The 23,963-nt window shown below is 37.4% G+C and overlaps 1 protein-coding gene across 1 annotated transcript; it reads left to right on the top strand.

Annotated features, from left to right (window-relative positions):
- Positions 1–9,650: 9,650 nt before the first annotated feature.
- LOC127968714 (pseudokinase FAM20A-like) lies at positions 9,651–22,598 on the top strand. Its single transcript, XM_052570055.1, has 11 exons — positions 9,651–10,122; positions 13,984–14,177; positions 14,270–14,320; positions 14,432–14,510; positions 14,597–14,689; positions 17,936–18,051; positions 18,309–18,489; positions 18,831–18,940; positions 19,090–19,171; positions 20,188–20,247; positions 20,356–22,598. Exons 1-11 carry the CDS (start codon positions 9,782–9,784, stop codon positions 20,606–20,608), a joined length of 1,560 nt encoding a protein of 519 aa, XP_052426015.1. The 5' UTR covers positions 9,651–9,781; the 3' UTR covers positions 20,609–22,598.
- Positions 22,599–23,963: the final 1,365 nt, after the last annotated feature.

The following is a 23,963-nucleotide window of genomic DNA, read 5'->3' as shown; positions in this document are numbered from 1 at the left end:
TAATTTTAAAATGTTTTTGAAATTTGACTGTGTATGCATTTTAGCAATAAATCATTTTTCGTAATTAAAAATTAGGTTGTATTAGGTTGTAATTATTACGTTTATTGACAACATTAAAATGTGTCTTTCTAAAAAAATCCTGGCAAGAAAAACATTTTTTAATTCACACTTTGAATGACATTGAAAATCACTCCGAATACCTTAGCAACCATATAAAAACAATGCAACACCTTAGCAACCATATAGAAGCAACACCCTAGCAACTGTATAATAATGTCTAAAAAACAATCAGACCATAATCCGAATTTAATAGGAAAAAACTCTCTGGTCTAATGTTATCTATTTTATCAGTGAAGAAATTCATAAAGTCATTACTATTTAATGTTGGTGGAATATTTGAATCAGGTGGCATCTGGTAATTTGTTAACTTAGCCACTGTGCTAAATAAAAACCTTGGATTGTTTTGGTTATTTTCAATGAGTTTGTGTATATGCTCTGCCCTAGCAGTTTTTAGAGCCTGTCTATAGCTGGACATACTGTTTTTCCATGCAATTCTAAAAACTTCTAAGTTAGTTTTTCTCCATTTGCGTTCAAGACTACGAGTTACTTTCTTGAGAGAGTGAGTATTACTGTTATACCATGGTACAGTACGTTTTTCTCTAACTTTTTTCAATTTGATCGGGGGAACAGCTTCTAATGTATTAGAGAAAATAGTGCCCATGTTGTCAGTAATTTCGTCTAATTCATGTGTATTTTTGGGTACAAATAGCAGCTGAGATAGATCAGGCAGGTTATTTGCGAATCTTTCTTTGGTGGCTGGAACAATAGTTCTGCCCAGACGGTAACGCTGAGACATATAGTTAATATCAGTTATACGCAGCATGCACGATACAAGGAAATGGTCTGTAATATCATCACTTTGAGATACAATATCTATAGCAGTAAGATCGAGTCCATGCGATATAATTAAATCTAGTGTATGATTAAAACGATGAGTGGGCCCGGTGAGATTTTGCTTGACTCCAAAGGAGTTTATTAGGTCAGTAAACGCAAGTCCTAATGTATCATTTGCATTATCAACGTGAATATTAAAATCTCCCATGATTAGCGCCTTATCAACTGTAACTAGAAGGTCTGAGAGGAAATCTGCAAATTCTTTTAGGAATTCTGTATACGGCCCTGGTGGTCTATACACAGTAGCCAGAGCAAGAGATACATTAGATTTATTTTGCATGTCTGACAGAGTAACATTTAGCAGAAGTATTTCAAAAGAGTTAAACCTGTATCCTGTTTTCTGGGTAACATTGAGAATATCACTATATATTGTTGCAACACCCCCGCCACGACCAGTCTGACGGGGCTCATGCTTATAACAGTAGTTTGGTGGAGTAGACTCATTTAGACCAAAATAATCATTTGGTTTTAGCCAGGTTTCAGTCAAGCAGAGTACATCAAAACTATTATCTGTGATCATTTCATTTACAATAACTGCTTTGGGTGTGAGTGATCTAATATTTATCAGCCCAAACTAAATTTTTTCGTTGTTGTTGTTCATTTACTTTACATGTTTCTGGTTTAATCACGATTAGATTTTTTCTAGATCCCACATTAAATTTATATTTTGACCTCACTATTCGGGGAACAGACACAGTCTTGATAGTTTTTACAGCGCAAGTACTTTTATCATTTAAGCGGGTGGAACAAAACTCATCATAATGGTTATTTGAGAATTGTGTTACTAGTCACATGGAGCGAAGTGTCCTGGAGATGTTGTCAGAGAGCAGCTCCGCTCCGATTCTTCTGGGGTGCAATCCATCAGCGCGAAACAATCTAGGACGCTCCCAGAAAAGATTCCATTTACTAATTAATATAACAGTTTCTGTTCTTTATGAGTAAAGCAATGGTAATGTGTGTGAATAGAGTATTATCAATGCACGCAGGATTAGCGACAACTACGCTGGCGATGCTAACGGGCTATAAGCTAAATAGTGTACTCTGGAAAACCTAAATAAAACTAGTGATAACAAGGTGTTCTGATTGTTTTTGTTGTAGAATATGATAGAGCATAGATTCACACGTTATAGAAACAAAAATAATGGTGTATAAAATAGATTTTAATAAAGAATTAACATGAACTCAAATTCAAGACAAAATGCAGCAACAAACAGGAAGTGACGAGGTTTACAGTGTATCAGTACCTTAGCAACCACCCATAACACCCTAGCAATGCATTAGCAACAACAGAACCCCCTAACGACAATACAGAAGAACAGCACGCAGCATTGCTTGAACTGAGTGAGACGTTACACTGTAGGGTCCTGTTGATCACAGGCGCAGGCCAGGGGCTCCATGTGAGCGACTCATGCATCTCCAGCGCTGTGGCCTCAGGAGACAGTGATTGTGCTCGCTGGAAGCACATTTAGACCATCGCTGCAGTTCAGACCTCAGAGGGGATAGTGTCCACTGCAGCACCGCTCCAAACAAAATAAATGCTTCCCTGAACACAACCCTTCAAAACCCAAACATAAGCAGCCAGTTAGCAATTTGTTAATTATATATTTCAGATAGGCTTATTTATTTTATTATATTTTATTTAGATTATTTTATTCAGTTTTTTTTGTTGTAATTTCATTTCATTTTTTCTTTTGGGTTGTATGGCAGGGCAAGTTTATGTATATAGCACATTTCGTACACAATGGTAATTCAAAGAACTTAACATAAAAGAAAGTAAAATAATCATGAAGAAAAATAACAAAAATAAAACAAGCAATTTGAAATTTTGTAAAAAAAAATAAATAATTAAAACATTTACTTAAAATTAATTTAAAAAAATGATTTTACATTAAAAAAAAAAAACAGTGAAAATATAGTTCAATAAGTTCGGGCATCGCACAGTGCTCATTAAAAAATGCACAGCTAAACAGATGAGTTTTGAGTCTAGATTTAAATGTGACTAGTGTTTTAGCATATCTGATCTCTTCTGGAAGCTGATTCCAACTGCGGGCAGCATAGAAACTAAAGGAGGACTCCCCTTGTTTTGTGTGAACCCTTGGTTTATCCTAATGATCTGAGTGCTCTGTTAGGTTTATATTCAGTGAGCATATCTGCAATATATTTCAGTCCTAGGTCATTTAGTGACATATACGAGTAAAAGTACTTTAAAATCAATCCTAAATGTAACTGGAAGCCAGTGTAAGGACCTGAGGACTGGTGTGATATGCTCAGATTTTCTGGTTCTAGTCAGAATCCTGGCAGCAGTGTTCTGGATGAGCTGCAGCTGTCTAATGGTCTTTTTGGGAAGGATGGTCAGGAGCCCATTACAATAGTCCACCCTGCTGGTGATAAAGGCATGAACAAGTTTCTCCAAGTCTTGACTGGAAACAAAACATCTAATTCTTGCAATGTTTTTTAAATGATAGTATGCTGATTTAGTTACTGCTTTGACATGACTACTGAAACTAAGGTCTGTCTCCAGAATCACACCAAGATTCCTGACTTGATTTTTAGTTGTATGACCCCTAGAGTCAAGGTATGCATTCACCTTGAACACTTCATCTTTGTTTCCAAATGCAATGACAGTTTTTTTCCTTGTTTAACTGAAGATAGTTCTGGCACATCCAACTATTAATTTCATCAATGCTTTGGCAGAGGGAGTCAATGGGGCTGTAGTCATTTGGAGATAAGGCTAGGTAAATCTGGGTATCATCAGCATAGCTGTGGTAGGCAATTTGGTTCTTTCTCATTATTTGACTTAGAGGGAGCATATACAGGCTAAACAAAAGCGGTGCAAGAATTGAGCCTTGTGGGACTCCACATGTCATGGACGTCCACTTAGACTCATGCTCACTGTGACAGGTGGGGCGGGGACGAGAGACGTGGGAACAGAGCGAGGCCGGTGGAGTGATTGGAGATGAGCGACACCTGCTCAACCCACCAGTTTCGAGTCCCACGGAGGAGATGGAAGGATATAAAACTGGAGCGACGGTTCCCGCCTCCTTCTTCCCGATGATTATGGAGTTTTAATTTGTTACAGTGGTGCCAAAACCCGGGAGAAGGAGGGACGTGCTGCTGAAGAAAGAAGTGAGGTGTTCATGACTTCTAAAAGATCTGCTTCTAAGCAGTTAAGCACACTTTTGAAAAAAGATGTGGGAAGTGTGTCAAGACAACAGGTTGACGATTTTAGCTGCTGCACTATGTCTTCCAGAATTTTGCTATCAATTGTTTCAAAAATAGACATAGTATCTTTTTGATATTTCGGCAGAATCTGTCTGACCTCTGCATTACTTGAGGATGTGCTAATCGCCTTCCTGATATTGATGATCTTCTCGGAAAAGAAGGAAGCAAACTCATTGCATTTGCTTTCTGAGAGCATTTCACTGGGAATCTGACTTGGGGGGTTTGTCAGTCTCTCAACAGTGGCAAAAAGAGTAGAAGTGTTGTTGAAGTTAATGTTTATAAGGTTTGAGAAGAAGTTCTGTCTATCTGTGGCTAGTTTCACATTAAATTCACGAAAACTGTCTTTATAGATGCTTTAGTGAATTTCAAGTTTCGTCTTCCACCACAACCGCTCGTCTTTTCTGCATTGTCTTTTCATAGTCTGAACTGCTGTTGATCTTCTCCAAACTGATTTCTGTCTGTTTGTTTTCTTACTGACTATTATTGGAGCAAAATCATCAATAACATTCTTAACTTTTGAGTTGAAGGAATCAAGGAGAATATCAACAGAGTCTGCAGAAATGCTTGGTGTTAAAGATATAGCCTCCATAAATAGTACACTTGTGTTCTCGTTTATGCATCTCCTTCTGACAGAGACAGATCTAGATTCAGTGGAAGCAGAGATACAATTTTCAAAGGAAATACAGAAGTGATCAGATAGTGCTACGTCCTTAATAACAATGGATAAAATGTTTAGACCCCTACTGATGATTAGATCCAGAGTGTGTCCACCTTTGTGTGTGGGTCCATGCACATGCTGAATCAGGTCAAAGGTGTTTAGAACCGTTATCATTTCTTTTGTAGTTTTGTTTTCTGCATTATCTATGTGAATATTAAAATCCCCTGCAATTGCAAAACAGTCAAACTCTGAGGAAATCATTGATAACATTTCTGTGACCTCTTCAACAAAGGCTGGAGAGTATTTTGGAGGCCTGTAAATAATAATAGACAGAATGCGTGGGGCACCTTTCAGCACAATCCCTAGATATTCAAAAGACAAGTACTGACCAAATGACACTTGCTTGCATTGATAGACATCTTTAAATAGAGCAGCTACACCTCCACCTCTCCTAACAGTCCTGCAAACACTCATGTAAGTGAAGTTAGGAGGGGCTGCTTCATTTAGGATTGTTGCACTGCAGCTGTCTTCTAGCCATGTTTCATTTAGAAACATAAAATCCAGATTGTTTGTGGTTATAAAGTCATTGATTAGAAATGATTTATTTTTTTAGTGAGCGAATGTTTAAAAGTGCTAACTTAATGGCAGTGTTTTTTATTTTATTTATTTTTTTATTTTTTTGCTTTTACATCAATCTTAGTTTGATGCATAATAGGCAGCAGATTAGATGAGTTTGCCCTTCGGCTTGAGAAGGCCTTAGACTTTCTATCACGTGATAAAACTGAAATAGAGAAAGCTACAGGCACACTGGGTTCCCGCTTGGTCTGTAAGCATTTGTGAATGTTGCTGCTATTATAGCAGGGACCCGACACATATCACTGAGAGCTGCTATCAGTTGTTTTTGGTTCACCTTCAGCAGATAGAGTGTTTGGTCCCTGGCGTTGTGGCAGGGGTCGGAGAGCTCTCATAGGAACAGGGCCCACAGGCTTTGTTGGTTGGGGGCCCAACCAACACCAATTCCTCCATTTTCTGTGAGAAGCACAGAAGTGGAGATGCTGGAGAGAGGGATAATGTGTCTGGTGAGATGGGCTGTGTCTCTGGTGTTTCCGGTGGCTGTGATGTGTTGTCCTGGCTTCCCTGGCTGTTTTCCAGAAAGTCGTACTTGGGTGGTGAATCTTGTAGCTGTTTTGAAACATCACAGTCAGTCTGTGAGGAGCTCTGTGGGCAGGGCTCAGCAGGGATAGTGTCTATCAGCAGTGATTGTTTTGGCTGCATGGTGTTATCAGTGTCCTTGTGGGATATGTCAACCACATGATGACCCGGACCCGGTGTGTGTGTGCTGAATGGATTGACACACTCTGCTGAAGAATGATGAAGGGAAAAGTAGATATTGTCCTTAAACACTCTTGCACCAAGTTTGTTTGGGTGGAGGCCATCCGGTTTAAACAATTGTCTATGGCCCCAGAAAAGTTGTCGATGAAATTCACTCCTTTTATATTACAAGATCTTTGTAGCCATGTATTCAGCCGAAGCAACCGTGAAAACATATTTGTTCCCCTTGCTGGGAGTGGTCCACTGATGAACGACTGAACTTTGAGTCTTCGAAGTGTTTCAAAGAGTTCACTGAAGTCCTTCTTAAGGAGTTCTGACTGCTCTTTCCGAATATCATTCTTCCCCACATGGATGATGATTTGATTTGCAGTCTTGTGCTTCATCAGAATGTTCTGAAGTTCCTTGTTCACATCAGAGACTGTTGCTTGAGGAAGGCAGCATGTTGTTGTAGTCCTGCTACGGATGTTTCTGATAACAGAGTCACCCACTATCAGAGTCCTGGGCTCGGCTGCGCTCTGAGCTGAAAGCTGCTGTCTGCTCGTCCTTGAGCGCCTTTTAGTAGCGGTGTTAGCTGCTGGTTGATCCGATCCATGTTTAATCACATTTGGGGATTCCTCACCCACATTCATTAATGCTTGAAATCTGTTCTCAAGATGTTCAGGGGGAGTAAGAATACCAGTATTCACAAGCCTTGTCATAGTCTTATCTGGGGTAGAGGAAGCTACGGCAGCAATACGAGAAACTCGTGACAATCAGATGTCTCGTGTTCCTTTGGGTCTCGCTCCCTGTTTGTGCCTTCGATTAGTGTGGAGATCAGTTTCGGCTTGTTCCTCTACACTTGGTATAAACTGTTGAGATTCAGAAGATTCATGGGACTCACCGGCTGTTTGCTGAGAGGGCCCATGACGACGGTCTGCTAAGTGTTCCGTCTGTTTTGGAAGTCCAGAAAGTAACTTTGTTTCAAGAATCACAATCCTTTTGTAGAAGTTTGCAGCAGTTCATGCAACAAGTAGATCCAACAGGAGGCATTTTCTCTCTCTTCTGTTTGAATGTAGGCAGTTGTTTTCCCGTCTCAGGAATGTTAAGCTGCTGAATGTGGGAGGCAGAGTATTCTTTTTGAAGTATTATTCCAGTCCAAATGTTTTTAGTTTTAATGTTTGTGCCAAAAGTCTGTTGTTTGAGCACTGTGCTGATCTGCTGAAGTAAAACTCTTAGAAAACTCAGAGAAAAGTACAGAAATAAGAAGCAAAGCATAGAGCAGTAAGCTGGAACGTCCGAAAGGAAGCAAAGCCGGAAGGTAGCCCCCCTATTATTTTTGTACTTTATTTTTGTGTTGTGGCTTGTTTCTGTTACACACAAAATGTATGACTTTGTATATAAATGTGGTTGTCACGTCTGAAATTATCAACGTGGTGCGCATGTCCCAGAAGCATCGTTAGCTATCTATGGTGGTGAGTTCCACTGAATAAAGGCTAGGTACCTCAAATCATCCCTATACAAATTATTTTCCAGGAAAACACAAAATTCGTAAATTGTGGCATTCAAATCAAATTTAAACAGTTTTATATGATTCATAAGACACAGTTTGGAATGATTGTAGTTCTTCCATCAATCCATTGAGATTGTACTGGACTGAACTGGACTCTGAAAGGTGACGGCCTGCGAATGCAGTCTGATAGCAAGACAAGTGAGTACAAATGAAGTTCTCTTGTCATGGATTCTGTATGCATTATTATTTCAGTTTATTTTCTGACTAGGAAACTTTCTTCAACACTTCTCGCCAATATTTCCCAAAAGCCAGCTTTTGACATGCTGTTATGTAATTTGTTGAAAGGATTCCTGGAAGCTTTGGAGCTGCTCTGCATGAATAATCCAAGACAGATAATGAAGAGTACAAGTAAACAAAGTGCGAGGCTTTGGAAAATGAACAAAACAAGCTTATAAATCTTCAAGCTTCAGTGACACTTCAGCTTGGGCAGAAAAATGAAGTGTGATGTGAGTGTTCCCGAGCCGAATCCAGCAGCATGAAGTACACTCCACACACCTGAACGTCTAAACACAGGGTTGGCTGATGAGCATTACCCAGAAGCCACCTCTTTCTGAAAGTACCGCCACACTCTAAATGCTGGCAATTAGTCAACTTTGAGGTCATCTGGTAGCAGCAATGAACACGCTGTTCAACAGCTGCTAACAACATGTGATTTCATTCTGAATGACCTGTTTGTTTTTGAGTATGAGGTGGAGTGCATTTCAAAATAGCAATGGATTTTGGACTCATGGACTCCTGCAGTGTTTGGAAAGACTTTGTTTTGGGTTTTTTGTAAATATTCATGCCTGGATTTAAAGGAATAGTTCATCCAAAAATTACAATTCTGTCATTATTATTCATCCCTGAGTTGTTCCAAACATGTAATTGCTGGTCCAATGAAAATACTATGTAAACTGTCTCATTATCCTCATTGTTCAAAATATCTTCTTTTGTGTTCGACAGAAAGAAGAAGCTCACAGGTTTGGAACTATATCCATTTTCATTTTTGGGGAAACTATCCTTTTGAGATTTATAGTTGGATTGCATATACTATTTCCATCTATTTGCATTACACAGTTTTTTTTAACATACTAATAAACTCAATGTGATGCGTATTTGTCAATCATACAGGATTTCTGTAATAGTACTTATAAAGTGAATGGGTTTTTATTACAAAATAAGCATGTTTATCTCTATCTCTTTACATTTCAACTAATTGCATATTGTCATTAGTCATATTTTAACCATGTTCATACTGAATAAATGTCATTATTTTCTCAATGAACAGATATATGATGATTCCAAACCTTTTGTATGAATGCATTTTAAAATAATACTATTTAAATTTAATCAATAAGATATGACTTGTTAATAACAATAACAAACTCTTATATTATTTTTTAAATGAATGGTTCTTACTTGTCTCATTTATGTATGATTTGCAAATGTGCATCAAAAACCTTAGAAACCTACCCAGTGAATGCATTCTCTAAAATCTATTTTTAGACTGGTTAAAACCTCTGTAGTTCTGCATCCGTTCATATTTTTCCTTCTCATCCCCAACACAGAATAATTTGAAAATTACACAGAACCTCAGAAATATGATTTTACAGCTGATCCACAAACACCCAACCCAAAGTCCAAGCCCAAACGGCAGATGTTCGGCACAGATGCAGTCTGGGAAACTTCCCATCCATCTCACACAGCAGTGTTTCAATGAAACATGCAGATTCCACCAGCGGTGGAGAAAAACCCAGGCCTTGTTATTTCTCCAGTGAAAACACTGGCTTTATGTGCGCTGGCACTCAGACCTGCTTTCCGTCTCTCTCTCTCTCTCTCTCTCTCTCTCTCCAGCGCATGTGTGTCTGATGGGAGGCTACATGGGAAGTGGGAAGGTGCAGCTGGAATGTTGCCTGAAGCTTCAACACAGAGAGAGAGAGAGAGAGAGAGAGAGAGAGAGAGAGAGAGAGCAGCTTGACTCAGAAGGGCACGGTGCTGTCTGCTCAGAGGAACACATGGAATAAACCGAGAACACAGCACTGGTCAGAACAGAAGCTGCAGGAGATCAACCGCTTCAATCGGCTGACATGAGAAGAGATCGGCTTCTGGTGGCCGTCACTTTGGTCGCCCTTTTGGCAGCAGACGTCCATTTCATCCTGCTTCCCAGACTCAGAACCTGGTGTCACCTTCCCAGAGGAAGCTGCTCATGCACCAACAGCAGCCTGGAGAACACGTCCGCTGCGACCGTCCCGTGGACCACCAGCCTGAACATGACCGCGGTCTCCACCGAGCGAGGCTCTAAGCTGGAGCGGCTCTTTAGACACCCGCTCTATAACATCCGTCCTCCAGATCTGGGTCCCGAGGAGCGTCTGCTGCAAGAGGACGAGCTCATGAACTACTGCAAGAGGAAAGTGAGCCGCTGGGAGAGGTGGGTTTACTAATGTGACCAGTTCAGACTGAGGAACACACTGAAGGAATCGCTGGGGATGCTTGTTAAATCAGCTTCTGTATACACACACGAGCACTGGAGAGTTTCACCAGTGTTTAACACACACTGACCATAGGGGGCAAGTTGTCACAACAATAAACTTCTGTTTGGCTAACTTTAGCGAACAATGAGCAATGCATTGGCTAATCAAAATACAGCTATTCAGCGTTAGCTTTGGTGCTTTAAATAATATAAAATTGTACGGTTTCAATAATAATAAACACTGAAATTAACATTAACCAGTATTTTTTATTGCTAATTCATTATCTAATGTATTTGATAAAATTAATTAATTAATTAATAGTAGTATTATGTTATGCCTACAATAGGCAGAAACAACACACACACACACACACATACTTAAATGAACCATTGTTGTTTAAATAAGTAAAAATAAAAAAGACGTATAAAATAATATTTATTTGTTTATTCATTATTATATGAATTTATATAATAGTGCATTATTATTGCCTTGTTATAACTTTGATTAAAAAAAAATAACGCAAAATTATTACTTACTATTTTATTTGTTTAAATAAATTATTATTATTACTTTTATGTATTACTATTATTATTGTACTAATCTAATAGTAATAGTTATATTATACCTTGATGTATAAAAAATAAATAAAGTGAAATTATAATATATATATAAAATAAATGTAAATGTTATTTTAAATTCTGTGATTTTAATGTGATTATATTCTCTTTGTAAGGCAATGCTACAGATTCTTTGACTCAAAGGATCACTTTTTATAGTAAATCTCCCTCTTGCTGCTCCACAGAAAGGGTATTTTCAGTTGTTTTGTAGGTTATATGTTGTGTTTTACAGGCAGTGGTGTAGATAAATCACACTTTTAATTGCACTGACTGTGATCCCGTTCAGTTCAAGTGCAGACAGGACAATGAGCCACACATGATCACAGCTTTGCCATAAACCACCCACTTTAATCATCACCACTAGTCCAGAGTTTGTTGATCCAGAAGTTGTGGGTTGGTCAGTGGTCATCATCTCTGATTGGGGTGAAAAACGCCTCAAAAGTGTGCTTGAACTATATTTAGCATAACCCCGCTGTGAGAACTCAGTATGAACGACCGCTGAAGTGCAGAGGGCTCCTGCTAAACATTTCTGGAGTTTATATTTGTCTCCCAACTGATTTCTCTCGTCATGATGCTGTCTCAAGCTGAAGCATTTACAGATCATGGGTCAGCGGCAACTCGATTCATAATGCATTATTTTGATCAGATGTATGAATTGAATACAAAATGGTTTAAAAAAGTTGTACAAATGCATGCAAAGTTAAATGTTAAAAGTTACACCAATAAAAGTGATTAAATACATTATCATATTATAATCTCATTATAAATGCATGTCTCATGTAATATCTTGTTATTTACCTGAAAAATATATCACACTATGACAATCAATATTATGCCTTCATGTAAAAATAAAGCAAAATCATACATTTTTTTCTATTTAAATGCATATTTATTGTTATATTAATAAAGTACCTTTGTGTTTTAAAAAATAAAGCAAAATATGTATTCATTTAAATAAATATTTTTATTATATTAATATAATAGTAATATATTATTCATTTATTAAATTCCATCATATTGTTTTATCCTTTTTTATTGTTTATTTGTATTTTTTCATGCTATTTCAGTTAATAATAGTATTATGCTATGACCTTGTGATTAAAAAACGAAATGTAACAAAATGATAATATATTTATAATATATAAATCTACACTACTGTTCAAAATTTTGAGATCAAAAAACATTTTCAGTTTTTGTTTTTTTTAAGAAGTCTCTTATGCTCATCAAATGTGCATTTATTTAATTAAGTACAGAAAATATTATCAAATATTATTGCTGTTTGCAGTAGAGTAATAGATGATGAAAATTCAGCTTTGCATCACATGAATAAATTATATTTGACAGTATATTAAAATACAAATTCATTATATTAAATTGTAATAATATTTCACAATATTACTGTTTTGTTTCTGTATTTTTGATCAAATAAATGCCAGAATAAACATCTAAAAAAAAAACATTATAAAATCTTACTGATTCCAAACTTTTGAATGGCAATGTATTTTTTATCTATATACACTGTAAAAAATTTCTTGTTGTTTTTACAAAAACTTTTTGGCAGCTGTGGTTGCCAGAATAATTTTGTAAAAATACAGAAAACTGTAAACACATTTACGTCAAAAACTGTTAATTTTACAATATAAAGCTGTAATTTACAAACAAGAAAATGTGAATATAAACCAGTAAATTCAACAACACACAAAATTAAATCTGTTTTGTACCTTGAAAATACTGACAACCACCATAATAATAAAGATGGTACTGTATAAGAGAAAGCCACATGAAGTATCAAAGCTCATCACAAGTAGCTTCACCACAAGCAGAAGTATATATTAACATATAGAAGGTGCACATTTATTGAAACACAAAACACCATCATGGTAACACACGTGATACTTAAATAATGCAAAAAACTTTCATTAAGCAACAGAAGATGTAACATAAAGCTCAAATGTACATAACTGATAACAAGAACTATTTAAAAACATGATTATTTAAACAAAATACTTTCAAACGTGGAGTGTCACGCAGGGAATTCTGGGAATATCAGTTTACAGTTTTAGACTGTAAATTATACATTGATTTGTTCTTTTTTTACTTCTAAAAGCTGTATAATTAACAGAATTTTACTGTAAATTTACATTAAATGCTTTGTTAGATCTTTTACAGTTTTTCCCTGTATATAGTACGGGAACTTACTGTTAACCTATTATCAGTTTTTTTCCGTAGCGTTTTTACAAAATTTTACAGTTAAAATTACACTTATTTTTTAAAGTGTATATTTATAAATTTAAATATTTATTCTTATTATATTAATTAATATTATTATATTCATGCTGACTTTTAAGTGCTACATATACATACATATGAATATATATACATATATAAATAATAGAGATGAAAATTTTGTCTGATACCGATAACCGAAAATAATTTTTATTTTATTTTATTTGAAAGCAGAAAACAGATATTTTGCCCAATAAATCTATATCCAAATTTTTTTGCCTGATTTTTAGCAACAAAAAAAGGTCTCATCATTAAAAGCCACACCCCAAACACTTCAACATAAGCAACATAGTGTACATTTTAAAAATTGTTTTTCTCTCCCATTACCAAATTTTGTCATAAAAAGCCTTACACATAAATAAAATAATGAATAAATAATGCAAAAAAAAGTCATCTCAAGTCAAGTGTTTCTGAAGGAAATAATGCATTATTTATAATCTTTAAGATATCGGCCTAATTTTCTTATCGGCCAGATACCGATAACAGACAAATGTAGCATTTATTGGCCGATACCGATATGGTGACGATATATCGTGCATCCCTTATATAAATATAAACGTATGTATGTTAACGTGTGTGTGTGGCTTGGTTCTACAGTAATAAAACATAAAGTCTCTTTCTATGGGAGCCAAAGAAGGCTGTTGGCAGGCTGCTAAAGCTTTGGAATCAGATTGTGCTGTTTTACATCTTAAAGTTCCTACATGTGCAGACCTGTGATCACTTGAGGAACTCATTATTTTAAGAGCTAATAATACCTATCTAGGTCGATGACTTAAAAGAGAGCTCACCAAATGTGTAATTTCTACTCATTTCATTCCAAGTTTTGTGTGGGAGAGTTACTCTCATATTTAAAAATATAAAAAAAATCAGAATCTAAATACCAACATAAAGCTCTCGTTGTCTGCTCTCGTTCAGACTGAAGAAGTTCTACATCGAGGCGGCAGAAGCTTCAAACATCACTATACCGGATCACCCTGTGACCTTTGACCCCGAGGCCAGCTGGCTGCAGTTCCATCTAGGGATCAGTCGCTATGCGCTGTATTCAGGAGACGACAGCATCATCGACAGACTCCTGCGAGACATGCAGAGGGCCACCATCATCAGCGCAGGTCATGCTCTCTCCTAGAAGACAGAAATACAGCCTAAATATGAAATATGCTGATCATGATCTCATCCTGCTGTATTATACTGTGTCTGACAGATTTCACTCAGGATGAGAAAGCACTGAAGGGTGCATGCGACTGCTCACAAGGTGATTTTGTCCTTTTTTTGTCCTCATGGAGAGCACTGTATGTGTGTATATTCCTGTACATTCATATTAAGGAAACAAAACGGTTTTCTCTTATTCTGAATGTCCAATCAGTGGTTAAACCCAGCGGTCTTCACCTGAAGTTGGCTCTGAAGCTCCAAGACTTTGGCAAAGCTATGTTTAAACCAATGAGGTAACACTGTTATTTCGATGTGCAGATTACTATGCATCGGTTTATGTTGAACTGATAGAACTGATAGAAGTCCTTGTTGATTTCAGACAGGAGCGACACGAAGAGACTCCGGAAAACTTCTTCTATTTTGTCGACTTTCAGAGGCACAATGCTGAGATAGCAGCTTTCCACCTGGACAGGTGAGACGAACCAGCGCCGATCAGAGTCAGAGTCGGCCCTCGAGGGCAGGGATGAATTATACTGTGAAGGATCTGATATGAGTCTACATCAGTGTGTAGGCCTGTCGAGACAATGAGCTTCAGCATGATTGTGGACGATTATAGAGTGATGAAACCCTAGAGCAGAGGAATTCACTAAAACAGAGACCATAAAATCTCACTTTAAAAAGATCTCATATATTACAGACACAAAAACTCTGTCAGCCGTTTGCATGTTTACATTTTATGGGCTTTCCTTAACCACTTTTACCAGATTACTGACTAACTACTAACTTCTGAACGCTACTAACAAGATTACTTAACTCCGTAGAGAACAACAGTCGGATTTTGAAAGTAAAGATCCCATTCATTTGTTCCATATGGGAAGTGATTTTTAAACAATAATTTATAATCTGTTCAAGGCCGACTAGTTGTGACATATGAGCTTGTTAATCATTAACACACACACACACACACACACACACACACACACACACTCCCATGCTAAAAATTCAGCTTTGAAATGACAGGGATAAATCACATTTTAATATATATTCAAATAAAAAGCAGTTATTTTAAAAAGTAAAAATATTTCACAATATTACTGCTTTTGCTGTATAAATGCAGGCTTGCTGAACAGAAGATAATCCTTCAAAAAAACTTCTGACTGGTAGTGAATGGAGAGATGGATGGATGGATGGATGGATGGATAGATGGACGGACGGATGGACAGAAGGAAGGAAGGAAGGAAGGAAGGAAGAAAGGAAGGATGGATGAATGGATGGATAGATGGAAGGAAGGAAGGAAGGAAGGATGGATGGATGGAAGGATGGAAGGAAGGATAGATGGAAGGACGGACCATCCATCCTGATGGATGGAAGGAAGGAAGGAAGGATAGATGGATGTACGGACAATCCATCCAGATGGACAGATAGAAGGAAGACAGGAAGAAAGTAAGGAAAGATGGACAGATGGAAGGAAGGAAGGAAGGAAGGAAGGAAGGAAGGATGGATGGATGGATGGATGGATGGATGGATGGATGGAAGGAAGGAAGGAACGATAGAAAGAAGGATGGAAGGAAGAAAGGATAGATGGAAGGACGGACCATCCATCCAGATGGACAGAAGGAAGGAAGGAAGGAAGGATGGATGGATGGATGGATGGATGGATGGATGGACAGATGGAAGGAAGGAAGGATGATGTATGGATGGATGGATTCAAGGAAGGAAGGAAGGAAGGAAGGAAGGATGGATGGATGGATGGATGGATGGATGGATGGATGGTTGGATGGAAGGAAGGAAGGAAGGATGGATGGATGGATGGATGGATGGATGGAAGGATAGATAGGACGGACCATCCTTCCAGATGGACAGATAGAAGGAAGACAGGAAGAAAGTAAGGAAAGATGGACGGATGGAAGGAAGGAAGGATGGATGGATGGATGGACGGTTGGATGGAAGGGAGGAAGGATGGAAGGAAGGAAGGAAGGATGGATGGAAGGAAGGATAGATGGAAGGACGGACCATCCATCCAGATGGATGGAAGGAAGGAAGGAAGAATAGATGGATGTACGGACAATCCATCCAGATGGACAGATAGAAGGAAAACAGGAAGAAAGTAAGGAAAGATGGACAGATGGAAGGAAGGAAGGAAGGAAGGAAGGAAGGAAGGATGGATGGATGGATGGATGGTTGGATGGAAGGAAGGATGGATGGATGGATGGATGGATGGATGGAAGGATAGATGGAAGGACGGACCATCCTTCCAGATGGACAGATAGAAGGAAGACAGGAAGAAAGTAGGGAAAGATGGACGGATGGAAGGAAGGAAGGATGGATGGATGGATGGATGGATGGATGGATGGACGGTTGGATGGAAGGGAGGAAGGATGGAAGGAAGGAAGGAAGGAAGGAAGGAAGGAAGGATAGATGGAAGGACGGACCATCCATCCAGATGGATGGAAGGAAGGAAGGATGGATGGATGGATGGACAGATGGATGGAAGGAAGGATAGATGGATGTACGGACAATCCATTCAGATGGACAGATAGAAGGAAGGAAGTAAGGATGGATGGATGAATTGATGGAAGGAAGGAAGAAAGAAAGAAAAGAAGGAAGGATGGATGGATGGATGGATGGATGAATGGATGGAAGGAAGGATAGATGGATGGACAGACAGACGGATGGACAGATGGTTGTAAAGAATGAAGGAAGGAAGGAATGGATAGATGGATGTACGGATGGATGGATGGATAGAATGATGGATGGATTGATGGACGGAAGGATGGATGGATGGAATGATGGATGGATGGATGGACAGACAGGTGGACAGATGGATGGATGCATGGATGGATGGATGGATGGAAGGATGGATGCATTGACGGAAAGATTGATGGATAGATGGATGGAAGGATGGATGGATGGACAGATGGAAGGAAGGGAGGAAGGAAGGAAGGATGATGTATGGATGGATGGATTCAAGAAAGGATGGATGGAAGGGTGGATAAAAGGAAGGAAGGAAGGATAGATGGAAGGGTGGATAAAAGGAAGGAAGAAAGGATGGATGGAAGGGTGGATAAAAGGAAGGAAGGAAGGATAGATTTTACATTTTTGTTGTGATTCTCTTCATAAATGTTTGGTTTAGTTCATGATTGAGCACTTATACAACATCTCTATTGGATAAACAAATGGGAAAAAATACTAGAACCAAAACATGGGTGGGCTTTATCTATTTTACCAACGCAAGAGGTGGCGATATTACATAATTGGTCTTAATATTGTTGTTGTATTTTAAGCTATTGTAAAACATGTTGCTGAATCTCCATTTTTCTCTCTGAGAGTGTTTCTGCAGTCTGAGGATTTCCAGTTCAGTTCAGTTTATTTGTATAGTCTTTTCACAAAGCATATCATTTCTGAAGCATCGTTTCAAAGAGCAAACCCCCAGTGAACAGGCCTGTCGACAGCGGCGAGGGAAAATTCCCCAAGAGATCCACCCTGTCATTAGTGGTGTACGCTAAGAGACTGGGGTGAAGGTTATTCCTTGATTGAACACTCAGCGTAATCTCTTCAAATTAAGAATAATGACTTGTTGAAGGAAAGCAGTGGAATTGCTATTATAGGTTAGAGATGAATTAAAAGTCCTCTGAAAATCAATCTGTTTCATGAGTTTTTCATAATAACATGAGTAGCATGTTATTCACTATTGAGTGAATCTGTGGGTTTTGTGCAGAGTGCTGGACTTCCGGAGAGTTCCACCGGTGACGGGACGCTTCATCAACGTGACGGGGGAAATTCTGGACATAACACACAATGAAGAACTGCGCAGTGTGTTCTTCACCTCTCCAGGTTGACTTTACCAGTCAAAAAACAAAAACATTTTATCTAATACACACTACTGTAGTTGGCATCAAATGTTTGGGGTAAGCACTTTTGTTCAGCATGGATGCATTAAACTGATTAAAGGTGGAAGTAAAGGCATTTATAATTATACAGATGATACTTGATTTAAAAACATTAAAAAGAGCCCAAACTTTTATATACAGTGTCTCTAATCTGTCTAAGAGCGTGAGATGATTTGAATGGTTTTCTTTGTTCTTGAGCAGCCAACAACACATGTTTCTTCGCCAAGTGTTTATACGTGTGTAAGTCGGAGTACGCGGTGTGTGGTCACCCGGATCTGCTGGAGGGCTCCATGTCTGCTTATCTGCCGGGTCTGAGCATCGCCCCTCGAATCTCCATCCCAAACCCCTGGATCCGCGCCTACAGTTTCACCGGGAGACAGGAGTAGGCTGGGACTTTCACTCACACTAAATCACTCGAGTTCAGTTTTGAGTTAAAGAATGTTTGTTTTCTCTTTGTGCCTTCATCAGAACAGGAATGTGTTTTAAGAAAGTTAGAAAGCATCTATTTAGACTTGATTTATACGGTAAATAAAACAATATTCCAGACACACAGGTTGTTTTATGGAAAGTAGAATGTCCTTATTTGGAGAATTCCAGCTCTTGATCCAAACCGTGGCTAAGAAGCAAAATATTTTGTCGCGCTCACAGAAGGGTCTAAAGTTCAGTAACGTTCAGATGAGTCCAACAGCCTGAAGCAATTAGCGTCTTCTCTTTCTTTCTCAGGTGGGAGGTCAACCCGCTATACTGTGATAACCTCAAAAAACTATATCCCTACAACTCTGGGAACAGACTGCTCAACATTATTGACATGGCAATATTTGACTTCCTCACAGGCATGTTAACATCCACATTTGATGTCAGATAAAGCGATTCATACCTGACAATGCGCCAAAATAAGCCTCACATTAACAATAAGGACACTTTAAAGCCAGTGTACTGACCTTAAAGCAAAAAAAAGATATATTTTTCCTCCATACTTTAGGAAACATGGACAGACACCACTATGAGATTTTCACCAAGTTTGGAGATGATGGTTTCCTGCTCCACTTAGACAACGCCAGAGGGTATGTGCTCATCATTCACACTCAACTCATTTCTGCAATGCACTGCACAACTCTTTCATTGTTTTTGACTGTTACGATCACATCTTTTGCGATGTCTTGTGAAATACATGGAATTGTATAAACAGCACTCGAGCCAAGAGCTTCAGCTTTCAAAGCGTGTCTTGAGACCTTTTGTTTCTTTTTTTAAATTTATTATTATTCCACTGCCTTACATCTTGTATTTTTAAATGCAAAAAGTAAAGGTTGTGTGTGAATGGCCCCTCTCACTGTTTAATTATCAAAGCCATTTCTTATGAAAACCCATTTTCACTATAAGAAATAAAATGTAATGCTTTGTTGAAATTGACAGTCAAAATTATTAGACATAAAGTCATAATTGAGTCAAAGTTGAGACAAAAGGTCAAAACCATGACAAAAATAAAACTTATTTATGAGATAAAAATTTGAAACTGAGATAAGTTGAAAGTCATAATTATGAGACAAGAAGTTGGCATTTTGACAAAAAAGTCATAATAATAAAGATAAAGGTTGAAAAGGACAGTCAAAATTATGAGATAAAAGTGATAGTATCACAAAAAAAACTACAAAGTAAAAAGTTCATTTTTGTCATAATTTTGACTTCTTGTCTATTTTCACTATGATTATGACTATCTCATAATTTCTGTTTTTGTCATCACTTGGACTTTTTCTAATCATGATTTACCAAAGCAAAGTTTTGTTTACATAAAAAGTCATAATAATAATAAAGATAAAAGATCAAAAAGTACAAAGTCACAATTGTGAGATAAAAGTGAAAGTATCACAAAAACTGAAATACAAGATAAAAATTAACATCTTATGTCATAATTTTGACTTTCAGTTTTAACTATGATTATGACTTAGTATCATTTCTGTTTTTGTCATCACTTGGACTTTTCCTAATTATGATTTATCGAAGCAAAGTTTTATATTAATAAATGTATTAGTTTGTTAGTTATGTGGCTAAACGGGCTTCTTCCTCGTCTTGTCTGATGCAGATTTGGCCGGCATTCTCATGATGAGGTGTCCATCCTTGCTCCGTTGACCCAGTGTTGCATGTAAGGATCTTCCTCAAATGTTTTTTCAATTATCAAATGATATTCTTCAGAAGTTGATCTGAAGGATGGTATCAGACATACACTTAATGAAGCCGTGGCGTCTGACAGGATCAAGCGCTCCACGCTGTTCAGACTGAAGCTTCTGGCTCAGTCCGAGTACCGTCTGAGCGACGTCATGAGGGAATCCCTCTCCAGAGACCCTCTCACACCAGTCCTGACCGAGGAACACCTGCAGGCCTTGGACCGCCGGCTGGGACACGTGCTCAGGACGGTGGGGAACTGTGTAAAGAAGCTGGGAGAACCACAAGTGCTGATCACAGACTTTGTAGAGTCATCCAGAGTAACTTCCAGCCACAGGTGACAGAAGGAGAAGATACCAGCGATCCACTGTGTTACTGACTGGGCCACTGAACTAAATCTGGACCCTAATGTTCATCTAAAGACATCGGGAAGAAAAACGATCTGTATTTCTGATAAATGCTCTGGGGATGTGTCATATTATCAGTCTTAATTGTCACAATTTACCAGAAGTTGAAATTATGAGATAAATGTCAAGAGATAAATAATCAAAATGATTGCCGTCATAATTATGAGACAGTCAATATTATGAGAGAATTATCGAGTTAAAGTTGGCTAAAACTAAATTATGAGATCCATAAATGATGGTGAAACATTGTGTCTTGATGACTATGCAATTTTACCTGTCATGATAACTTAGTATCTCATAATGTCTATAAACATGAAGTATATATAATATAAATACATATGAATTACTTTTTTATCGTAATTTTTAAATTTTATTCTCATATTTGTGACTTTGTATCACAATTGATTTGCTTGATATTACTTAAAAGCTTTAAAGGGGTCATGAACAGAGAAACCACAATTCTGATTCTACATCACTGGATACAACTATGAGATAAATAAGTCATAACTGAGAAAAAGAGTTGAAATTGAATTAAAAATCAAAACTATGAGATAAAAAGTCAAAATTAAAATGAGTGTCTCATAATTTCAACTTTCTATCTCATAAGTATTACTATTTATCTCATAATTTTGACCTTTTATCTCATGTTTATAACTGTCTATTATAATTATGATTGGCTAAAGTTGATTGTGTGATATTACAAAAAAAGTTAAATTGAGGTACAAAGACATAATTATAACAAAGTCAAAATGACCACAAGAGTCAAACTTATGAGATCAGAGAGATAAAAAGTTACTATTATGACGGATATAATTATAAGTCATTATTGAGATAAAGTGTTGAAACTGACTTTAAACTAAATCAAACTATGACAGTCAAAATTATCATGATATTTAAATAAAAAAGTAAACTATAATCAAACAGAACGTGTCAATTTCAACGATCATGACGACTATCTCATAACTTCATCTTTCTATCTCATAATTATGATTGGCTAAAATTGTCTGTGATATTACTAAAACATTAAATTGAAGTACAAAGTCATGATTATAACAAAGTCAAAATGATCACAAATGTCTAATTTATGAGAAATCAGAGAGATAAATAGTTACAATTATGACAGATATAATTATGATATAGTCAAAATTATGAAATGTCACAATTGAGATAAAGTGTGAAAGTGTAGATAAAAGAATGAAAGATAAAAGAAAGTGTCATAATCAGGAATTGTCAAGTCCGGCTGTCATCAAGACTATCTCATAATTTCATCTTTCTATCTGTATACCTCATAATTATGAGGGGCTAATAAGAGCGGTGTAATATGTGTCCTGAAGCCCCCTAACAACACATTTAAGAGGTTGTCCTGATCCGGTTTAGACTGAAATCCCCGAGCCAGCATTCACAGGAAAGTTAAGATCCTCAGATCTCCATTCATGTGGAGCTTTAACTGCACAGCGGGAAGCGTTTCCTCTGATTAACCCTTCCCTTTCTGTCCATGATTCTACAAACACCCGTCAGAGCTGATGATGCAGCACTCAAACAGGCACATCAGCACAGAAACAGCTTCTCTACTCTCCAGATGTGATCCTCCGCCGTCTCATCCGCTCCTACGTCACAGGATCTTTGAAAATAAATCAAACCACACCATTTGAAGGATTTAAGCTTTGGTGCAACTTCTGGTTCTCCACAGTATTGTCTTGTAAGCTGAAACATGTCACCATTATTGAGACCTTAAATTTGGGTTTATGAAATAAATCAAATGCAAACCAAATGCTCAAAATGTTAACTTCTGAACTGGTGGTGGTGGATAAACATAATCAGAAAAACTGTAAATTAAAACCCGGCCATAATTATTCATGACTGTTTGTCACATTCTCACATTGCCTTATTAAAACGACAAAACATTTGCATGCTTTCCGATTCAGTCAAGCCTCGTTTGATTTATGTAATAACTATTTGAGTATGATCATAAATTTCTAATTTAAGTATAAAAACATGATCTGATTTTAACACTCAAGCAGTCATGACTTGACTGAGTTCATGAAATGCAAAATTAAAATGAATAAATTCAGTCCCATCTGTATTGGAACTTGATAACTTGAAGCAGCTTGTGCATTTTTCTTATTTGAGGCCATAATAATGAGCATTTCAACAACTAGCAGAGACTTCTGGGTTGGAAGGAGCATCGAAGCCTTGAAAACAGCTCCATATCATCTGAAGATGGAAATCAACCTAATAAACATTACAAAGATGAAGCCGAAAGAGTTTGAAAATCCTTTGTGTTACGCCATTTTAATATGCATTTCTCAAAAACTGAGCATTTTGTGAATGAAGAGAATCAAACAGTGATCGCTCTGGATTGTTTAACAGCAAAAAAACATTATGGACATGTAAACAACAAATCTTCCGTTAAGCGTAAATAAAACAAGAACAAAACTCCTTGTAGGATTTTCATAAAAACATATTCAAGGTGTAGACGTCATGGCGTCGTGAGAAGAATGAATTTCACTGTGTTTAAACAGAACCGCTAGAAAAAAAGACAATTATATTATTGTTTCTGTCTTTTATTTCAACATTTAAACTGCTACAAGCCTGTTTAAAGGCACAGTTCTCCCAGAATTGTTTTCATCCTCAGTTCATCAGAGATCAGGATGAGTTTGTTTCTTCATCAGGTTTGTAGAAATGTAGCACTGCATCAGTGTCTCATCAATGGATGCTCTGCAGTGAATGGGTGCCGTCAGAATGAGAGTCTGATAAAAACATCACAATAATCCACAGCACTCCAGTCCATCAGTGAACATCTGGAGAAGACAAAACCTGAAACACATCCAGCATTAAGATGATTTTAACTCAAACACATAGAGTCTATAATCCAGAATAACACTTCCTCCAGTGAAGACGTGTTCTGGTCTGAATCAGGAGAGAAATCTGCACAGATCAAGCAGCGTTTTAACAGATCTGTGAGAGACAACAGCAGATGCACTTGTTCACTGGAGGAAGTGTTATTATGGATTATAGACATGATTTTCTGTCAAAGTAAAAAACCGTTTCATGATATCAGGACGACTGGAAATGTGATACAGATTTTATAAAATAGTTCAATAATCAAAAAGTTAAATTTAAGACAATATTATATGTCTTGCTCAATTTTGCAAACAAAAAAGTCCCAAGCAAAGCCACAGCAGAACAAATCTGAATCGAGTGAGTAAGTGATTCAGTGAATCATTCAGAAAGATTCAGTTCATTTCTGAATCAATCATCCGTTTGAAGGAATCGTTTGGATGTATGA

Source organism: Carassius gibelio, chromosome B12, assembly GCF_023724105.1.
Source record: "Carassius gibelio isolate Cgi1373 ecotype wild population from Czech Republic chromosome B12, carGib1.2-hapl.c, whole genome shotgun sequence".
In the NCBI taxonomy this organism is placed as follows: Eukaryota; Metazoa; Chordata; class Actinopteri; order Cypriniformes; family Cyprinidae; genus Carassius; species Carassius gibelio.
The sequence above is the reverse complement of the archived record's forward strand: the minus strand, read 5'-3'. Positions and strand labels throughout refer to the sequence as shown.

Coding starts and splice junctions, on each gene's coding strand:
- LOC127968714 (XM_052570055.1), top strand. CDS start 9,782: ATGAGAAGAGATCGGCTTCTGGTGGCCGTCACTTTGGTCGCCCTTTTG. Junction 18,941..19,089: donor AATATTTGACTTCCTCACAG/GCATGTTAACAT, acceptor TCCATACTTTAG/GAAACATGGACAGACACCAC. Junction 20,248..20,355: donor CCGTTGACCCAGTGTTGCAT/GTAAGGATCTTC, acceptor GGCGTCTGACAG/GATCAAGCGCTCCACGCTGT.